The sequence below is a fragment of the Tachysurus fulvidraco genome, chromosome 4 (assembly GCF_022655615.1).
Source record: "Tachysurus fulvidraco isolate hzauxx_2018 chromosome 4, HZAU_PFXX_2.0, whole genome shotgun sequence".
Lineage (NCBI taxonomy): Eukaryota > Metazoa > Chordata > Actinopteri > Siluriformes > Bagridae > Tachysurus > Tachysurus fulvidraco.
This window is the reverse complement of record NC_062521.1, coordinates 8,206,968-8,229,398: the sequence shown is the minus strand read 5'-3', so window position 1 is coordinate 8,229,398 and position 22,431 is coordinate 8,206,968. Positions and strand designations below refer to the sequence as shown.

At 37.0% G+C, this 22,431-nt stretch overlaps 1 protein-coding gene across 6 annotated transcripts in view; it reads right to left on the bottom strand.

Annotated features, from left to right (window-relative positions):
* Nucleotides 1-15,486: 15,486 nt before the first annotated feature.
* arid4b (AT-rich interaction domain 4B) overlaps nt 15,487-22,431 on the bottom strand; it is a 101,855-nt gene continuing 94,910 nt past the window's right edge. For all 6 annotated transcript variants that reach the window (XM_027165786.2, XM_047812670.1, XM_027165785.2 and 3 more), the window contains 5 exons: nt 20,122-21,315; nt 19,521-19,634; nt 19,122-19,349; nt 18,834-18,980; nt 15,487-16,772 (listed from right to left, as the gene is read on the bottom strand). In XM_027165786.2, coding sequence (XP_027021587.1) covers nt 16,636-16,772; nt 18,834-18,980; nt 19,122-19,349; nt 19,521-19,634; nt 20,122-21,315 — 1,820 coding nt within the window. In that variant the 3' untranslated portion in view covers nt 15,487-16,635. The remainder of the gene's footprint in view (nt 16,773-18,833; nt 18,981-19,121; nt 19,350-19,520; nt 19,635-20,121; nt 21,316-22,431) is intronic.

Here is a 22,431-nt window from a genome sequence, read left to right as displayed (position 1 = left end):
GAGTGAATTCCTGCATGCATGTATAAAAGTGCTTCTCAGCAGCTGAAAAGCCGTTTGCCGCAGTCTCATCGCTCCAGCGCCTTCCTTTTATTGTTTTTCGTGCAACCTTATATAAGCAGACATCTGACAAGCTTGAAAAGGGCTCTTATACCTTGTTTCCATGACACATAGTGTGTTTATGTCAGAAAACTGGGAAAAAAGCTTTTATGTAAAATAATCTAAAATGCAATAGTTCATATTAAAGGCCAAAATGTTGATAAAAATATCATTTATACTCGAAAATCTCGATACTCGAAAATTTTAATGCAATGATAGGTATCAGCATGTGTTTTGAATGAATCCCTGCATGAATGTACAAAAGTGCTTTTCAGGAACTGAAAAGCCGTTTGCCGTAGTTTCAGCTCTCTAGCGTTTTCATTTAATGGTTTTTCGTGCAACCTTATATATGCACACAGCTGACAAGCTTGAAAAGGGCTGTTTCACCTTGTGTCGATGAAACAGGATAGGACAGTGTGTTTATGTCAGAAATCTTTAAAATAAGCTTTTTTTAATGATTTTATGGTAAACAACATAATAGTTCATATTAAAAGCTAATATGTTTATAAAAATATGATTTAAACTCGAATATCTAGTGATATGTGTGTGTTGTGATCATTTTCCTTCACTCTTAGATATCAGCATGTGTTTTGAGTGAATCCCTTCATGCATGTACAAAAGGGCTTCTCAGGAGCAAAAAAGCCGTTTGCTGCAGTCTCAGCACTCTGGCGCCTTCCAGTAATTGTTTTTCGTGCAAGCACACATCTGACAAGCTTGAAAAGGGCTCTTTCACCTTGTTTCCATGAAACATGATAGGACACAGTGTGTTTAGGTCAGAAAACCCGGAAAAAAGCTTTTTTACATGATTTTATGGAAAATAATATAAAAGTTCATATTAAAGGCCGATATCTTGCTAAAAATATCATTTATACTCGAAAATCTGATGATTTGTATGATCATTTTTATGCAATGATAGGTATCAGCATGTGTTTTGAATGAAACCCTGCATGCATGTACAAAAGTGCTTCTCAGGAGCTGAAAAGCCGTTTGCCGCAGTCTCAGTGCTCTATCGCCTACCTTTAATTGTTTTTCGTGCAACCTTATATAAGCACACATCTGACAAGCTTGAGAAGGGCTCTTTCACCTTGTTTCCATGAAACACCGTGTGTTTATGTCAGAAAACTCGGAAAAAAGCTTTTTTACATGATTTGATGTAAAATAAAATAGTTCATATTAAAGGCGAATATGTTGCTACAAATATCATTTATACTCGAAAATCTGATGATTTGTGTGTGGTATGATCATTTTCATTCACTCTTAGGTATGAGCATGTGTTTTGAGTGAATCCCTGCATGCATGTACAAAAGTGCTTCTCAGGAGCTGAAAAGCCGTTTGCCGCAGTCTCAGTGCTCTATCGCCTACCTTTAATTGTTTTTCGTGCAACCTTATATAAGCACACATATGACAAGCTTGAGAAGGGCTCTTTCACCTTGTTTCCATGAAACAGGATGGGACACAGTGTATTTATGTCAGAAAACTCGGAAAAAAGCTTTTTTACATGATTTGATGTAAAATAAAATAGTTCATATTAAAGGCGAATATGTTGCTACAAATATCATTTATACTCGAAAATCTGATGATTTGTGTGTGGTATGATCATTTTCATTCACTCTTAGGTATGAGCATGTGTTTTGAGTGAATCCCTGCATGCATGTACAAAAGTGCTTCTCAAGAGCTGAAAAGCCTTTTGCCGCAGTCCAAGCCCTCTTGCGGCTTCCTTTAATGCTTTTTCGTGCAACCTTATATATGGATACATCTGACAAGCTTGAAAAGGGCTGTTTCACCTTGTGTCGATGAAACAGGATGGGACACAGTGTATTTATGTCAGAAATCTTTGAAATAAGCTTTTTTTTAACATGATTTTATGGTATACAATATAATAGTTCATACTAAAGGCTGATATGTTGATAAAAATATGATTTAAACTCGAATATTTATATGTGTGTAGTGTGATCATTTTTATTCACTCTTAGGTATCAGCATGTGTTTTGAGTGAATCCCTGCATGCATGTACAAAAGTGCTTCTCAGGAGCTGAAAAGCCGTTTGCCGCAGTCTCAGTGCTCTATCGCCTACCTTTAATTGTTTTTCGTGCAACCTTATATAAGCACACATCTGACAAGCTTGAGAAGGGCTCTTTCACCTTGTTTCCATGAAACACCGTGTGTTTATGTCAGAAAACTCGGAAAAAAGCTTTTTTACATGATTTGATGTAAAATAAAATAGTTCATATTAAAGGCGAATATGTTGCTACAAATATCATTTATACTCGAAAATCCGATGATTTGTGTGTGGTATGATCATTTTCATTCACTCTTAGGTATGAGCATGTGTTTTGAGTGAATCCCTGCATGCATGTACAAAAGTGCTTCTCAGGAGCTGAAAAGCCGTTTGCCGCAGTCCAAGCACTCTGCGGCTTCCTTTAGTGGTTTTTCGTGCAACCTTATATAGGCACACATATGACAAGCTTGAGAAGGGCTCTTTCACCTTGTTTCCATGAAACACAGAGTGTTTATGTCAGAAAACTCGGAAAAAAGCTTTTTTACATGATTTGATGTAAAATAAAATAGTTCATATTAACGGCGAATATGTTGCTATTGATATCATGTATACTCGAAAATCTGATGATTTGTGTGTGGTATGATCATTTTAATGCAATGATAGGTATCAGCATGTGTTTTGAATGAATCTCTGCATAAATGTAAAAAAGTGCTTCTCAGGAGCTGAAAAGCCGTTTGCCGCAGTCTCAGTGCTCTACCGCCCACCTTTAATTGTTTTTCGTGCAACCTTATATAAGCACACATCTGACAAGCTTGAGAAGGGCTCTTTCACCTTGTTTCCATAAAACACCGTGTGTTTATGTCAGAAAATTCGGAAAAAAGCTTTTTTACATGATTTGATGTAAAATAAAATAGTTCATATTAAAGGCGAATATGTTGCTACAAATATCATTTATACTCTAAAATCCGATGATTTGTGTGTGGTATGATCATTTTCATTCACTCTTCTGTATGAGCATGTGTTTTGAGTGAATCCCTGCATGCATGTACAAAAGTGCTTCTCAGGAGCTGAAAGCCGTTTGCCGCAGTCCAAGCCCTCTTGCGGCTTCCTTAAATGGTTTTTCGTGCAACCTTATATATGGACACATCTGACAAGCTTGAAAAGGGCTGTTTCACCTTGTGTCGATGAAACAGGATAAGAAACAGTGTGTTTATGTCAGAAATCTTTGAAATAAGCTTTTTTTTAACATGATTTTATGGTAAACAATATACAATATAATAGTTCATACTAAAGGCTGATATGTTGATAAAAATATCATTTAAACTCGAATATCTTGTGATATGTGTGTAGTATGATCATTTTCATTCACTCTTAGGTATCAGCATGTGTTTTGAGTGAATTCCTGCATGCATGTATAAAAGTGCTTCTCAGCAGCTGAAAAGCCGTTTGCCGCAGTCTCATCGCTCCAGCGCCTTCCTTTTATTGTTTTTCGTGCAACCTTATATAAGCACACATATGACAAGTTTGAGATGGGCTCTTTCACCTTGTTTCCATGAAACAGGATGGGACACAGTGTATTTATGTCAGAAAACTCGGAAAAAAGCTTTTTTACATGATTTTATGTAAAATAATCTAAAATGCAATAGTTCATATTAAAGGCCAAAATGTTGATAAAAATATCATTTATACTCGAAAATCTCGATACTCGAAAATTTTAATGCAATGATAGGTATCAGCATGTGTTTTGAATGAATCCCTGCATGAATGTACAAAAGTGCTTTTCAGGAACTGAAAAGCCGTTTGCCGTAGTTTCAGCTCTCTAGCGTTTTCATTTAATGGTTTTTCGTGCAACCTTATATATGCACACAGCTGACAAGCTTGAAAAGGGCTGTTTCACCTTGTGTCGATGAAACAGGATAGGACAGTGTGTTTATGTCAGAAATCTTTAAAATAAGCTTTTTTTAATGATTTTATGGTAAACAACATAATAGTTCATATTAAAAGCTAATATGTTTATAAAAATATGATTTAAACTCGAATATCTAGTGATATGTGTGTGTTGTGATCATTTTCCTTCACTCTTAGATATCAGCATGTGTTTTGAGTGAATCCCTTCATGCATGTACAAAAGGGCTTCTCAGGAGCAAAAAAGCCGTTTGCTGCAGTCTCAGCACTCTGGCGCCTTCCAGTAATTGTTTTTCGTGCAAGCACACATCTGACAAGCTTGAAAAGGGCTCTTTCACCTTGTTTCCATGAAACATGATAGGACACAGTGTGTTTAGGTCAGAAAACCCGGAAAAAAGCTTTTTTACATGATTTTATGGAAAATAATATAAAAGTTCATATTAAAGGCCGATGTCTTGCTAAAAATATCATTTATACTCGAAAATCTGATGATTTGTGTGTGGTATGATCATTTTTATGCAATGATAGGTATCAGCATGTGTTTTGAATGAAACCCTGCATGCATGTACAAAAGTGCTTCTCAGGAGCTGAAAAGCCGTTTGCCGCAGTCTCAGTGCTCTATCGCCTACCTTTAATTGTTTTTCGTGCAACCTTATATAAGCACACATCTGACAAGCTTGAGAAGGGCTCTTTCACCTTGTTTCCATGAAACACCGTGTGTTTATGTCAGAAAACTCGGAAAAAAGCTTTTTTACATGATTTGATGTAAAATAAAATAGTTCATATTAAAGGCGAATATGTTGCTACAAATATCATTTATACTCGAAAATCTGATGATTTGTGTGTGGTATGATCATTTTCATTCACTCTTAGGTATGAGCATGTGTTTTGAGTGAATCCCTGCATGCATGTACAAAAGTGCTTCTCAGGAGCTGAAAAGCCGTTTGCCGCAGTCTCAGTGCTCTATCGCCTACCTTTAATTGTTTTTCGTGCAACCTTATATAAGCACACATATGACAAGCTTGAGAAGGGCTCTTTCACCTTGTTTCCATGAAACAGGATGGGACACAGTGTATTTATGTCAGAAAACTCGGAAAAAAGCTTTTTTACATGATTTGATGTAAAATAAAATAGTTCATATTAAAGGCGAATATGTTGCTACAAATATCATTTATACTCGAAAATCTGATGATTTGTGTGTGGTATGATCATTTTCATTCACTCTTAGGTATGAGCATGTGTTTTGAGTGAATCCCTGCATGCATGTACAAAAGTGCTTCTCAAGAGCTGAAAAGCCTTTTGCCGCAGTCCAAGCCCTCTTGCGGCTTCCTTTAATGCTTTTTCGTGCAACCTTATATATGGATACATCTGACAAGCTTGAAAAGGGCTGTTTCACCTTGTGTCGATGAAACAGGATGGGACACAGTGTATTTATGTCAGAAATCTTTGAAATAAGCTTTTTTTTAACATGATTTTATGGTATACAATATAATAGTTCATACTAAAGGCTGATATGTTGATAAAAATATGATTTAAACTCGAATATTTATATGTGTGTAGTGTGATCATTTTTATTCACTCTTAGGTATCAGCATGTGTTTTGAGTGAATCCCTGCATGCATGTACAAAAGTGCTTCTCAGGAGCTGAAAAGCCGTTTGCCGCAGTCTCAGTGCTCTATCGCCTACCTTTAATTGTTTTTCGTGCAACCTTATATAAGCACACATCTGACAAGCTTGAGAAGGGCTCTTTCACCTTGTTTCCATGAAACACCGTGTGTTTATGTCAGAAAACTCGGAAAAAAGCTTTTTTACATGATTTGATGTAAAATAAAATAGTTCATATTAAAGGCGAATATGTTGCTACAAATATCATTTATACTCGAAAATCCGATGATTTGTGTGTGGTATGATCATTTTCATTCACTCTTAGGTATGAGCATGTGTTTTGAGTGAATCCCTGCATGCATGTACAAAAGTGCTTCTCAGGAGCTGAAAAGCCGTTTGCCGCAGTCCAAGCACTCTGCGGCTTCCTTTAGTGGTTTTTCGTGCAACCTTATATAGGCACACATATGACAAGCTTGAGAAGGGCTCTTTCACCTTGTTTCCATGAAACACAGAGTGTTTATGTCAGAAAACTCGGAAAAAAGCTTTTTTACATGATTTGATGTAAAATAAAATAGTTCATATTAACGGCGAATATGTTGCTATTGATATCATGTATACTCGAAAATCTGATGATTTGTGTGTGGTATGATCATTTTAATGCAATGATAGGTATCAGCATGTGTTTTGAATGAATCTCTGCATAAATGTAAAAAAGTGCTTCTCAGGAGCTGAAAAGCCGTTTGCCGCAGTCTCAGTGCTCTACCGCCCACCTTTAATTGTTTTTCGTGCAACCTTATATAAGCACACATCTGACAAGCTTGAGAAGGGCTCTTTCACCTTGTTTCCATAAAACACCGTGTGTTTATGTCAGAAAATTCGGAAAAAAGCTTTTTTACATGATTTGATGTAAAATAAAATAGTTCATATTAAAGGCGAATATGTTGCTACAAATATCATTTATACTCGAAAATCTGATGATTTGTGTGTGGTATGATCATTTTCATTCACTCTTAGGTATGAGCATGTGTTTTGAGTGAATCCCTGCATGCATGTACAAAAGTGCTTCTCAAGAGCTGAAAAGCCTTTTGCCGCAGTCCAAGCCCTCTTGCGGCTTCCTTTAATGCTTTTTCGTGCAACCTTATATATGGACACATCTGACAAGCTTGAAAAGGGCTGTTTCACCTTGTGTCGATGAAACAGGATAAGAAACAGTGTGTTTATGTCAGAAATCTTTGAAATAAGCTTTTTTTTAACATGATTTTATGGTATACAATATAATAGTTCATACTAAAGGCTGGTATGTTGATAAAAATATGTGATTTAAACTCGAATATTTATATGTGTGTAGTGTGATCATTTTTATTCACTCTTAGGTATCAGCATGTGTTTTGAGTGAATCCCTGCATGCATGTACAAAAGTGCTTCTCAGGAGCTGAAAAGCCGTTTGCCGCAGTCTCAGTGCTCTACCGCCTACCTTTAATTGTTTTTCGTGCAACCTTATATAAGCACACATATGACAAGCTTGAGAAGGGCTCTTTCACCTTGTTTCCATGACACATAGTGTGTTTATGTCAGAAAACTGGGAAAAAAGCTTTTTTACATGATTTTATGTAAAATAATCTAACATGCAATAGTTCATATTAAAGGCCAAAATGTTGATAAAAATATCATTTATACTCGAAAATCTCGATACTCGAAAATTTTAATGCAATGATAGGTATCAGCATGTGTTTTGAATGAATCCCTGCATGAATGTACAAAAGTGCTTTTCAGGAGCTGAAAAGCCGTTTGCCGTAGTTTCAGCTCTCTAGCGTTTTCATTTAATGGTTTTTCCTGCAACCTTATTATATGCACACATATGACAAGCTTGAGAAGAATTCTTTCACCTTGTTTCCATGAAACACAGTGTGTTTATGTCAGAAAATTCGGAAAAAAGCTTTTTTACATGATTTGATGTAAAATAAAATAGTTCATATTAAAGGCGAATATGTTGCTACAAATATCATTTATACTCGAAAATCCGATGATTTGTGTGTGGTATGATCATTTTCATTCACTCTTAGGTATGAGCATGTGTTTTGAGTGAATCCCTGCATGCATGTACAAAAGTGCTTCTCAGGAGCTGAAAGCCGTTTGCCGCAGTCCAAGCCCTCTTGCGGCTTCCTTAAATGGTTTTTCGTGCAACCTTATATATGGACACATCTGACAAGCTTGAAAAGGGCTGTTTCACCTTGTGTCGATGAAACAGGATAAGAAACAGTGTGTTTATGTCAGAAATCTTTGAAATAAGCTTTTTTTTAACATAATTTTATGGTAAACAATATACAATATAATAGTTCATACTAAAGGCTGATATGTTGATAAAAATATGATTTAAACTCGAATTTCTTGTGATATGTGTGTAGTGTGATCATTTTTATTCACTCTTAGGTATCAGCATGTGTTTTGAGTGAATCCCTGCATGCATGTACAAAAGTGCTTCTCAGGAGCTGAAAAGCCGTTTGCCGCAGTCTCAGTGCTCTATCGCCTACCTTTAATTGTTGTTCGTGCAACCTTATATAAGCACACATCTGACAAGCTTGAGAAGGGCTCTTTCACCTTGTTTCCATGAAACACAGTGTGTTTATGTCAGAAAACTCGGAAAAAAGCTTTTTTACATGATTTGATGTAAAATAAAATAGTTCATATTAAAGGCGAATATGTTGCTACAAATATCATTTATACTCGAAAATCTGATGATTTGTGTGTGTTATGATCATTTTTATTCACTCTTAGGTATGAGCATGTGTTTTGAGTGAATCTCAATTTATGAAACACAGTGTATTTATGTCAGAAATCTTTGAAATAAGCTTTTTTTTAACATAATTTTATGGTAAACAATATACAATATAATAGTTCATACTAAAGGCTGATATGTTGATAAAAATATGATTTAAACTCGAATATCTAGTGATATGTGTGTAGTATGATCATTTTCATTCACTCTTAGGAATCAGCATGTGTTTTGAGTGAATTCCTGCATGCATGTATAAAAGTGCTTCTCAGCAGCTGAAAAGCCGTTTGCCGCAGTCTCATCGCTCCAGCGCCTTCCTTTTATTGTTTTTCGTGCAACCTTATATAAGCAGACATCTGACAAGCTTGAAAAGGGCTCTTATACCTTGTTTCCATGACACATAGTGTGTTTATGTCAGAAAACTGGGAAAAAAGCTTTTTTACATGATTTTATGTAAAATAATCTAAAATGCAATAGTTCATATTAAAGGCCAAAATGTTGATAAAAATATCATTTATACTCGAAAATCTCGATACTCGAAAATTTTAATGCAATGATAGGTATCAGCATGTGTTTTGAATGAATCCCTGCATGAATGTACAAAAGTGCTTTTCAGGAACTGAAAAGCCGTTTGCCGTAGTTTCAGCTCTCTAGCGTTTTCATTTAATGGTTTTTCGTGCAACCTTATATATGCACACAGCTGACAAGCTTGAAAAGGGCTGTTTCACCTTGTGTCGATGAAACAGGATAGGACAGTGTGTTTATGTCAGAAATCTTTAAAATAAGCTTTTTTTAATGATTTTATGGTAAACAACATAGTTCATATTAAAAAGCTAATATGTTTATAAAAATATGATTTAAACTCGAATATCTAGTGATATGTGTGTGTTGTGATCATTTTCCTTCACTCTTAGGTATCAGCATGTGTTTTGAGTGAATCCCTTCATGCATGTACAAAAGGGCTTCTCAGGAGCAAAAAAGCCGTTTGCTGCAGTCTCAGCACTCTGGCGCCTTCCAGTAATTGTTTTTCGTGCAAGCACACATCTGACAAGCTTGAAAAGGGCTCTTTCACCTTGTTTCCATGAAACATGATAGGACACAGTGTGTTTAGGTCAGAAAACCCGGAAAAAAGCTTTTTTACATGATTTTATGGAAAATAATATAAAAGTTCATATTAAAGGCCAATATCTTGCTAAAAATATCATTTATACGCGAAAATCTGATGATTTGTGTGTGGTATGATCATTTTAATGCAATGATAGGTATCAGCATGTGTTTTGAATGAAACCCTGCATGAATGTACAAAAGTGCTTCTCAGGAGATGAAAAGCCGTTTGCTGCGGTCTCAGTGCTCTAGCGCCTTCCTTTAATTGTTTGTTGTGCAACCTTATATAAGCACACATCTGACAAACTTGAAAAGGGCTCTTTCACTTTGTTTTCATGAAACATGATAGGACACAGTATATTTATGTCAGAAAACTCGGAAAAAAGCTTTGAAAATACAACTTGATTTGGCTTAGCAATGGGGAGAAATCAGCCGAATATAAGGAAGGCAGAGTCCGGGTCACGTTGATTCCTACATATTTGAAACCTGAAGGACTGAACTTGAAAGGAATGTCAGACTGTTTCAGTGTAAGAACCAGATAATTTATAGCATAGCAATCACTTTTAAGTAAGTTTAATTTATAACCTGAAAAAGAGCCAAATCTCTTCAACAAAGATAAAATTGGTGAAACACTTGCCAAAGGATCAGAAACATATAGAAGGAGATCATCTACATACAGTGACAATTTCAGACCAATGTTATAGCGGGATACTCCGTGAAATGAAGTGAGTGATTGCATAGCTAACAACAAGAGTTCAATGGCCAAAGCAAAAAGTAAAGGAGACAGGGGGTGACCCTGTCTAGTGCCAGACTCTAGCGGTTAATAAACAGAACTGCATGCGTCTTGCGGAAGAACATTGTAACCGGCAACTTCTCTCCGTTTATAACTATGGACGAGTCACTCAGGTCCTGTGCTACTCCACAGCAGCAGCGACCCGGTGGACTAAAATATTAATAAAAGGGGCTAGCCTCGCCCATGCTTCGCTTCATATTGTTCATATTTTCGCACTGTAAAATGAGGCGGGGCCTTGTGTAATTTGCGGGGCCCTACGCAACTTGCGTAGTGAATGTATAGAGCCGGTCGGCTCTGATGAAAGTTAAAATGAAAGCGCCAAGTTATGAGACAGATATGTGTATTATTGAAGTTTGGGTTCTTATACAGTAAATGTAACACTATATGAAATGTAATAACTGCAAATGGAATGTATTCTGTTGTATAAATTGAACACTTACAAAAGAGTTATTACTTGAATACTCTTTTGGATAAAAGGACAAAGATGTAGGGTGTTTAAAGGAAAACGGGTAAACATGATTGATCAAAAATGGGATTTATAGGGAAAATTCTTGTTTTTGGTTTCATACAATTGTTTGAGTTAATGTTTGTAAAATGTGTGAGTAGACCTTTTGAAGAATATAAGGCAATTGTTATCCAAATGCGGATATAACCTGTGCTTCAATACAAAGCAGACAAAAATAACAGAAAATGATTCATGATTGCAGATGCAAAGTTAAAATGAAGTTGAAAATAAATATAATCCGTGTTACTGGAGAATGAGCAACAGTGCGTCGCTGATTTCTCAGAAATATTTCTGATATTTTCAGTTTCAGGATTATCTTCCAAATATCAATAAGTGCACAGCTTTAAGACCACATGACTGCGTGACCTGCCATATCGAAAAGTTTTGTGTTTTAAGCAGTCACAGTGACGGAACACGGCTGCACGTATGGCAAGCCTCCAGGCACATTTGGCGAAACGAAACGCAAAGCAGACCGGGACCTCATTGCTTTCACATTTTCACACACAAATGAACCCACTAGCGAACCGTACTCAGACCACCTCCAGAGGTGCTTCTGGGTCCTTTTAAGGGGTCTCAGATCACATGGTTTGTTCACATATACACACTGACCCGCTCCAAGAGCATTTGTACGGCTCAAACGAACTCGGTGTGAAAACACCCTAAAACGAACTATATGTGAAAACACCCTATAACGGAACAAAGATAATGTTTTGGAACGGTTTTGGAAAAATTGTGGCAGGACTCCACGTGACATATCCAAATGCTTGGGGCGGAATCAAAAAATCACAACATACATGTCACATATCAAAATAGTCAGCTCAATGAATGCCTGTGTGATGAAAATTCAATTCAAGAGTCAAGTCAAGAAGCTTTTATTGTCATTTCAATGATAGTGAACATTTTTCTCCAGGACCATGGTACTACATAGAACAAAGACAGAACTTCATAGAACAACACAGAGCTAAGTTAGTCCCAGTCCTAATCCTAGTGCAAACAGTGCAAACAAACAATACACAAGAGCAGCGATGACCAGTGTCATCCTGTATATTCTATAGTACATCTGCAGAAATACTAACATTAACACTTAATAAAATAGCAGAAGCTATATGAGGTGTTGTAATAAATTGTGCAAATTGTTTAATATGGGTGCTGCTGTCGACATAAATTACATATATATCTGTCGACATATATATATTGGAAGAGAGTGTATTTAGTGCAGATCAGTAATATACAGTTGTGTGTGTGTTTTGTGCTCGTTACAGTTCAGTTCAGTTATTGAGCAGTCTTATGGCTTGAGGAGAGAAACTGTTATGCAGTCTGGTCGTGAAGGCCTGAATGCTTCAGTACCTTTTTCCAGATGGCAGGAGGTTAAAGAGTGTGAGTGGTGTGGGGGGGTGGGGACAATCACAATGATGTTGGCTTTGCAGCTGCAGCATGTGATGTAAATGTGTATGGTAGACTCCAATGATCATCTCAGCTGTCCTCACTATCCGCTGCAGGGTCTTGCGATCCAAGACGGTGCAATTCCAAAACCAGACAGTGATGATGCTGCTGGTGATTTGCATGGTTATATAAGGATGATGGTGCATTGGTGATGGAGCTGACAGGGAGTGACCAGGTGAGGTTCTCTGCCAGGTGCACCTCCTCTCTGTATGCTGACTTGTTGTTCTTGCTAATGAATAGTCGAACTTAGTGAAATAGGATCCAGTTGCAGAGGGAGGTGTTCAGTCACAGCAGGCTCAGATTCTCAATCAGGTGCAGAAGGATGATTGTGTTAAATGCTGAGCTATGAACAGCATTTGTACAAGTGTTTTTATTGTCTAGGTGGGTCCAGTGAGAGTGTTAACTGTGTCTAGATCTGCCTCATGATGAGCCTCTCAAAGCACTTCCGTACAGTCGATGTGAGCGCAACTGGACAATAGTCATTGAGGTATGACACTGTAGACTTCTTTGGCATGGGGACAATGATTCTTGTCTTGAGGCACATAGGAACAACAACAACAGCGCTGCTCAGGGAAATGAAGACATCTGTTAGCTGTACTGCACATTCCCTGAACACCCTGCCAGGAATGTTGTCTGGTTCAAAGCCTTTCATAGGTTAACTTCCAGAAAAGTTTATGTAAACAATATCCAGCATGTTATAACAACCCTCTCATCGCAAAGTCCACATGCTGATGGAATTTAGGTAGCACTGATTTGAGATTTGCATGATTTGAAATCTCTGTGGATAATAACCATTTCTGATGACATCACATAATGCCATATGCATGGCAATACAGAAATTAAGTGGAATCACAAAATTACCAGAACAGGGACATGTGACATATCAAAATGCTCAGCGCAGAAAGGAGAAGTTGTCAGAATCATGCCTGGACATTTTACTTGTTGGAAAATTAGGGGCATTCTGGCAGTTTGCGTCTTGTGCCATATGTTTTTGTTCAGGTTTGTGTTCACTTGTCTAGCCCGTCCTAGTCTTACAGTAACTCATTTCCACCTCTGCACACTCTAATTGTCTTACCTTTATATGCCGGATCCTCATCATTGTTAGTCTTGTGTTTCAGTTTCTTTTTTGTGTTTTCCTCTAGTTTTCCCCCCAGTGATTTCCATTTTGTATGTTCAGTAAATCATTTTTGGCTATCATTGTAAAGTCATCCCGTTTTCTGACAGAAGGATTCCCCCACTCAAAGACCCAGCTAGATAGCCTCTAGCATCTTTTCTGGACTTTTCTCAAGCCTGTTTGAAGAAGTCAAATCAAGTCACATCACCACAACACGTGGCATGGTGAGTGAAATTTTTAAAAAAAATAGTTTTTTTCAATAAAATTAAACTTTAAGTTTTGTTATGAAATTTTGCATTTTAAGGTAAACAATCATGTTTCATATCATAGTTCATTCCATAAGATGTGATCAAATTTATGAAACCTTTACCAATCATGGGAAACCATGACTTGTTGAACATAGTCTAAAGTGCACAATCCATCAAGTACAGAGTCTTGATAGAAAAAAAAACTTATTTTATCAGAAATTATAGCATATAGCTTTTTTCACTTCTCCAAGCAATGTTAAGAAATTTTGCATTTTAAGGTAAGCAACCATATATTTTGTACAATAGTTCACCCAAGATATAGTTTACCAAAAAAAAAACCTTCTCCCAAGTTTGCAGCGCTTAAAATCTCAGACACGAACACAAAAGCACAGATGCATATAGAAAACAAGCCTAGATGGTGAAAACTGATGAAATTTCACATTAAAATCCACAATTTCATAACAAACTTGGAGAAGTGAAACAACAAAAGTATTTTACAACAAAGATATTTTTCATTATCAAATAGTCTTGTTTTGTATCAAGCCTCTGTATGCTTGCAATTGTGCACTTCAGGCAATGAAAATGTGTTTCCTGTTTGTCTGAACAGGGTAGTTTTCAATGAGGTTATTCACATTTTTGGGTTGACGTATGATACAAAATATGGTTGTTTATCTTAAAATGCAAACTTTCATAAAGCTGGGAAAAGTGAATTTTGCTGAAAAAACATTTATATATATATTTATTTTTTCATCAACTAGGCTTGTTTTCCCAGTGTGTTTTATACAGGTGCTGAAAACACATTTGCGGAAGTTTCAAAAGGCTGCAAGGTTGAGAAAGGGCTTTTGTGACAAATCTATATGTGCCGCTGTATGGAGTAGTTTTCAATGACATTTTTGGGGTGAATGATATAGTTTGCTATAGCAGGACCCGGCCAGCTCATCATCCATTATGAATTCTACATTGTATCAGAAGATGCTTGGGAACATTGTAAGAACATCTGTCAAACAATTGAAGCTGAAGTGGAATGGACTTTGCAACATACAATGACCAAAAACACACCAGTAAATCCACTTAGGACCCCCTGAAAAAACAGAGAATTCTGGAATGGCCAAGTCAGAGCCTATTGAGATTTAGATCCTATTGAGATCCTTTGGGGTGACTTGAAACTAACTGTGCATGCAAGAAACCCCTTAAATATCATACTTGTATAGCTTAAACAATTCTGCATTGTGGATGGTGGAAATTTTCTTCCAGTCACTGTCAGAAACTCATAGATGGCTACAAGAAACGCCTCAATGAGGTTATTTTAGCCATAGGGGAAACACTACCTAAATAGTACATAATGTGTCATAACTTTTTCCTCAGTTCAAATACTAGTTGATTTATTTTGTTTAATACAGACAACAAACTGATTCTACAGCTACAAATTAAAACTAGATCAGAAATTGCTTTTTTAATAAAGAAATTAATATTTAATGGGATGTCCTATTTTTTTCATATGATTATATCTAACAATATGAAATATTATATTAGTATAGTATATTCTCTTTGTTCCTTCCTTTGTCTGCAATGACAAATAACTTTTTGCTTGGTTTGCTATGATTTAGTGCAACCATAGACACACTTGACATTCTAAGACCTAAGCTGAGGGGTTTTTGAAAAATATCAAACAAGTTCACAGACAAGTTCACAGTAAGGCGGAACAATGCAGGACCAGTAATGGACAAATCCCACAGTGAATATAATTACTAGACTTTCTGTGTTTCTCTCAAAATTAAATATCTATTATATCAGGTGGAATCTCTCAGGAACAGTATGAGGTGTTAATACACCATGGATAGATCCCTGTCCAATGCAGGGCATTATATGCATTAATTTTAAAGTAAATACTATATAACAAATTTAAAATTAGAACTCACAAACTATTGGTATTTATTTAAAACTGGTGTTTTGCTGCTTACATTTGTACAATAAATTACATAATGTCCATCATTAGATGTACCTAATAAATACATTTGAATTTGTCACATTCACACTCTGTTATACATGGTATCAGAATTTTACAGTTCATGTACAGACTAAAAAATACTTTTAAAATCACATTAAAAAGCCAAGCACAATTTAAACTAAAATATGATAAAGGCGAAACATGAATGAAAAAGAATTTATGACAATATGAAAATAAAATCTGAAACTAAAAGCTGTGCCACAAAAAGCTATTGTAATGACAAACAAAAAAAATTTTTTAATCACAATCATACACAGACAATATAGTTAAAGTATAAACTGTACAAAAAGTAGCATATTATTAACAGTGTAAGATATTAAATAGGTCACCTCAAAACACACCTCTCAATATACAAATGTATTACCAAGGCATATGATTCCATAACAGTGCCACCCAGTATAGACCTGCAAAGTTATAGAACAATGGGGAAACACTGGCAGCAACTGCAGAATTTTACACATACATATTTTTAGTTATAAATAAAGATCTACATCACTGTTAGCCTTTTCCTGGTTAGGGATTGGCAGACCAAACGTAGGAACATTTTCAAGGAAACATAAAGGTAAAGCACTTTGCATAAGAGCGTGAGACATTTTTACAGAGCACCACAATTGATTTAATCTATAAATGCAGGGCTGAAAGACATTCTTGTCTTAATAAACAGATGCAAATAACTAAACCACTGTTATTCCAGTCTATAAATGTAGTACTGTCACTTCACAGAAAGGATATATCTATATCTACATGGCATGTTTATTGCTCAAACATAAAACATGTAAAATATTATTCTTTCTGACAACCTATTCCACGATATTTATCAGGAAAAAGTACAGGAGTGCATTTAGCTTGCAGAGGAAACAGTTGTCAATAGAAAATAGTGCTTTCTGTTGTCTGGCTCTATTTTTATCTTCTTAGATATTTGTGCCTCAGGTTGTTACATGAGGTAAATATTAATTAGAATTGGTTCCGTCACATAGTATGGGGAATGCCAGAGGCTTATTTGGGTAATGAAGTGCCATGTGCTGTGAGAGGACTGTTCCCGTCACCTGCACTCCAGTGAGAACCCAGAATTCTGTGAGGAGCCTGAGACTGTGGGCTCAGCTAGAGTCAACATAACAGCTGCTGTAAGAGAGCTAGATGACGGTGAGGATGAAGAGGAGTACAATGCTGCTGCTGCACCTGCATATTTCAAAATAGTCAAGTTTATAAGTTCCTGCACTTGCAAAGCAATTAGAGACAGAATACTGATATAACTAATATTTAAGAGATACAGTAAAGCAGTATACAGTAACAATACATCAGTTTTGTGCAAAAATTCAGCTATAATTTGAACCTATTTATGTCTGTAACGGGTTTATATCACATCACATCCTTTCTATACATAATCTCCATATTTTAGGAAATCAAAAGATGCTCAGTTGCTGCTGTGTAAAATTTCATGTCTTAGTGATATTTCTTATATAACTAATACTATGTAACGGTCACCTTTCAGCAGCTAGGCTTCATTAAGCAAAAATTGCTGTGAACACACGCTCTCTATCTTTCTCACTCTCTATACAATACAATATAGATATTTTTGTCAACTTTCCAATAGTTACAGTGTTGAGTCTCAAATCTATTGATGGTTTTGAAATGTGTGTGATGTTTTTTGGAATAATGCAAGAAGTTCCCTCTACTCTTTAAGCTTTCTCACCGGCCCTAAAGACAGAAAGAAATATAGTATAGGTGACACCTAGTCTGGACAGGTAAAGCAGATACCAGAAATGCATGAGACAGAGCAGACACATTCACATTAGCTCCAGTTGCTGGCACTGGTGACAGCTTACAAATGATACTCAACCTCTGTATTAAAAATCTAATTCGATGATATAGATAACCTGCTTGCTGAGAAAGCAAAGCACAAGACAGAAACTTCCTTAATGACACAATGTTTTAGCTCCAGTGGTACATTAGAAATGCAGCTTGGAACTCAAATCTCCCTCCAGCGATTTTCTCCTAGAGGGTGAAGAAGCTTTGTTGGCACTCCTGAGTGAACAGCAACCTTTCAGCATGCTCTGGTGGTGCTAAAATGGTGCTGTTTTTTCCAGCACCAGTGCCATGTTGAGGCATGGAGCAGTTTCTCCCCTGTTTGAACCCTCCATTTAGCAAACACTGGGACCAAAGGGAGTAGCTGTGGAACAATCATTTTGCATTCCCATGGTGGACAAATGAAGGGGTGTGTAGTTACATCATCCAGGTAATTTGCTGCAAATAGTTGGCGGGGCCTCAGCACTATGTCCATTAGTCTTTGAAAGGTTGTAGGTGCCCCTATTCAGGCTAAAGGGGTCACTACATTTCACTACACCTGCAAAGGCTGTATTTTACAGTTCCTGACAATTAAATATAGTAATTTTAAAAAGGTAAACATATTTGTAATGAAGTGTTGAGAAAATAATTTTTCCATACAAATTTTTGAAATCTAATCCCTCCAAATAAATCGAATCATCACTGGATTCTACCCAACTTATTGGGACCAAAGAAGGGGGAAAAACTTGGATTCTTTTACGTTTTAAAGAGTTGGGGGAGTAGGCCATGCCCACAAGGCAAAATAGTGTCATTAAAGAAGTTTCCTTCTCATGATTTGCATTCTTAACCAGCAGGTTATATATTTATATTTATATTATCCTTTTTTGTGAAATTTGATTTTTCATAAAGAGGTTCATTTGCAAGCTGTGACCACTGCCAGCAACTGGAGCTAAGGTGAATGAGCACTCCCGGGGTCTGCCTTGCTACCTTCCAGCACCACTTGCACTCCTCCCTCACCTGCCACTGCCTCCAGCACCATTGCCAACACCCGTACCTTCTCAAACTCCCTATTTTTTGCCTGCACTATTTCTCAATATGGGTATTCCAGCTAACAGCAACCCCCATATACTTAATTATGTAATTTGAATAAGTTTTTAAACTGTTACATTCCTTAACTCTCTGGAGGAATAACCATTACATCAGGAAAATGATTAAAAACCCATGACTACAGCTGGATGTGAATTACAGGCCACCAAAAAATAACCATAGCCTGTTGATGTTATTAGATCACAAACTTCAGGCACATATAATAACCATACAATGTTTTTTCAATGACTCAATACATTTGACCCAATGTTCATAAAAGGTTCGCAAGGTTCAGAAAAAATAGATTTGTAAATACATTAATATTCTACTCTGTAATCTCATAATAAATTTTGAAAATTGAAAACTTACTTTCCCGCTCCTTTTTCTTTATACGTTTTCGTCTTCTATCAATCGAGGCCACTTCAGATTTGAGTGAGAGATAGTGATTCCGGATGTCCTGCAATTTCTTCTGAAGGAATGTGATCTTCTCTAGGCTACTCATCTTTTCTAAATCAGCTAGAGAAGCAGATTTGAAAGAGAATTAAGGCCAAATATTTAAAGGTATTTAACAGTAAAATCTGATGAAAGAATTCACCAAGTTAAGGAGAGATTTCATTCACTTCTTTAATGATTACTTGAACTACTTTAAATACTCACACATCTGAAAACTCCACTTGTAAGTATGGGAACCTTGCATGCTGCCATGTTGTTCTTTGTGATGCAGATGCTCAGAGTCCCCATTTTTGTGGTATTTATTGGGTGGGGGTGTCCGAGCAGAGCCCTTGGGTGGAGTTATGTTCTTCATGTCCTGTGTGCTACTCTTGGACATAAGCGATTTGGCAACACTCTCATTGAGACATTGGTCTTCACTGTCACTGCTGTTGGCTAGAGAGTAACAAGTATTTCATATACCTGCCTGATACAGGATTTGTTTTTACATAACTAAAATACCCGAATTGGTCCTGACCCCAATGTGTAATCTTTCCCATTAAATTATTTTCCCCCTTGCTGTTGCAGAGTATTCAGAGCATACACAACAAACTTTTTTTTTTTTACCTGTTTTGTGGTTCTTTTTGGGATGCAAGTTCAAGTTCTTGTGACTTTGTTTGTGTTTCTTTGATGTTCCACCACTCTGGGAGTCTTTATGCCGCTTCTGATTGGATGATGAGACTAAGTAATGAACCAGCAAGCAAGAAAGAAGCAACGATAAGGTTGCTTGTTACATGTTCAATATTTTTAAGACTAAATGGAGGGTTTATTGCAGTAGCTTATAGAGTAATTTAAAGTAAACAAACTGTATAAGAGTAATGGGCAAAATGTGTTATTTCTTAATTAATTAATTCCTTCATTTATTATCTGCACTGTCCTGACCAGGGTCATCTAAAGTCAATCTTGCCAGCACTGGACACAAAATAGGAAACTTCACCCTGGATGTGTCCCCAGTTAATCGCAGGGCACAATCATTCCCAACTACAACCAATTCAACATTGCCAATTCAACTACTGGCAGGCTTTGAACAGTGGGAGGAAACTGGAAAACCTGGAAGAATCCCATTAAATGAAAGGTTCAACTCTGAACAGAATAAAACCCAGGACTTCATGATTAAGAAATGCTACAAAAAGAAAATTATGTATAAAAAAATCAATTTATTGCCTACCTTTGGATTTCTGCTCACTCTCCTTCTGACTGCTGCTGCTCAAACTCAAGCTACAGCTGCTGTTGCTGGAGAGATTAGCATCAAAAACTTTGGATGGGGATTCTAACTGCTCTTCCTGAGGTAGCATGTGAAACTCACAGCTCACAACGTCCATCTCCACTGTACTAGTGTCAGACTCACATCGCCCACCAACACACTCTTCTATCAAAGGGCAAACAGAAGAGCATGTGGCTGGAGAGCAGGATGTCAGGACAGACTTCTGGGGGGGTTGTGAAGATGAGTGCATCTCATGCAAAAATTCAGCAGGCTCCGGTGTGGTGGGAGGTGTGTTGAGGATGGAGTTGCTTCCACTGCTGGGATACTCTTGGTTCTTCTCTTGGCTCTGCTCTGGCTCCTCTGGTTTTTCACTTTTTTGCTCAGGCCCAGGGTCAGGTTCGCAAAGGCCCACAACTTCTGGAGAAGGAGAATTTGCAGCTTCAGTGTCTGAATCAGAAAACAGCTCTTTCAGGGTTTTCTTAGGCCACTGAGCCTGAATACTAGACCATACATCCTTCTGGCCTTTTGTACGGCAGCCAGGTGTCCTGTCATCCATTCCAGATGTCATTTTAGCTCGCTTGTCAGGGATTTCCCAGAACGTTGAAGACCGACAACCCTTGACCTTTTCCTTCAGGCCATTATACTTCCTTGAGGATATACCCTTAGATTTGTGGTGTATTAGTAGCTCTTCTTTGGCCTGGGAATCAATAAGCAGTTCATCCTCATCCTCAGAACTACTGCTGGAATGCATTTCTGCTTCCCGAGGACCAATGTTCCTGTCTTTCAGCTTGATAAGTGAACTCTCTGATAGCCACTCGCTTAACTTGCTGCCCCTGGTTTTTCCTTTGCATAGGATTTTGTGTGTACGCTCAGAAGTTCCATCAGCTTTTCTTCTCCTGGTGCTTAACTCCTTCCCCTCTGTTACTACCTGTTTATTTGTTTCTGGACTGTGCTGGCTGAATGATACCTCTGTGGCACCCATACTCACTGAAGCATTGTGTCCATCACTGGAAGGTTCGCTCTCCCATTTTAGAGCTGCATAAATGCTTTCTGGAGAAGGTCTTCTTTGAAGGCTTAGCTGACCTACTGGACAGTCATCATTAAAGCCACCTTCCCCATCCTGCTCATGGTTGCTGTAATCTGCTGAGCTCTCTGGTGCTAATATACGAACACAGACACAGAAACGTGGGTAACAGTGACAGTAAAGACAGGCTACTGCCTTCATAAGGGAGGTGCAACAATTTTGGATCTGTTGTGAAGTGATGTTGGGGATGTTGTGGTTTACCAAAGACCAAGGGCCTCATTTATCTGCTATGCATAAGTAAACCATGTGCATGCATGTTTCTCTGTATTGAATTGGTTTAATCAAATTTTGCTTATGTGCAAGGATGCATGTATACTTCTGCACACTCCTGACCATGTGTAGGCAGAAATCCTTAGTTGTAGAAAAAGTTTAATAGCAGGTAAACTGATTATGAGGATCTTCCATTCCTCTTACTGTCAATTCTAACAGCATAATAAGGAGTCATGCTCATAACATGCCAATAGATAATATTGAAAATTAATTTTGAGTATGCCTTTTTTGGAAATTTGGCACAAGCAGATTTTTGTCTTTAGGTATCACTGAAAGCTTGTGCCGAGAGTGAGGAATGGATTAGTCAATTTTTTATTTGTATTGGCAATTCCCAATAATGTCACGTCAAACTTTCATTCATAATCACTCATACTGCAGTACATTATATTTCCAAAACTGGTGGCAGAAGACAAAGAAAAAATACAAATGTTCATGTTATTTGAGGAATTTTAAATGTAATTGGGGAAATAGATGCACATACAGGTGCATCTCAATAAATGCACCCAGCTGTGTAATGTAAAAATTTCCTAAGACACACAGGTATCAACTGTGAGCTACAAGCAACATAAGGAAACTGGTGGGTGAACCACTTGTATGTATATTCACAGCCTTACAATACAACTAGATATACAGTGCCCTCCAGAATTATTGCCATTCATAATAAAAATCAGCAAAACTGATTGTATAAAATGAAATAAAAAAGCATTTACAAAATAATTTAGTATTTAAGAAAAAAAAATTTTTCTTCCATGCATATGTAGATTTATGCATACAAAAACTAACTAATGTAAAAGTTAGGGTTAGACTGCCAAGATTAAATTGCTTATTTGTTCATGTTCACAGTAGTTAACATATGTCTTTATCCAGAATTAATTATGTGCTTTGTTGTCTCTATCTATACCTAATACTTTTGGGCAAAT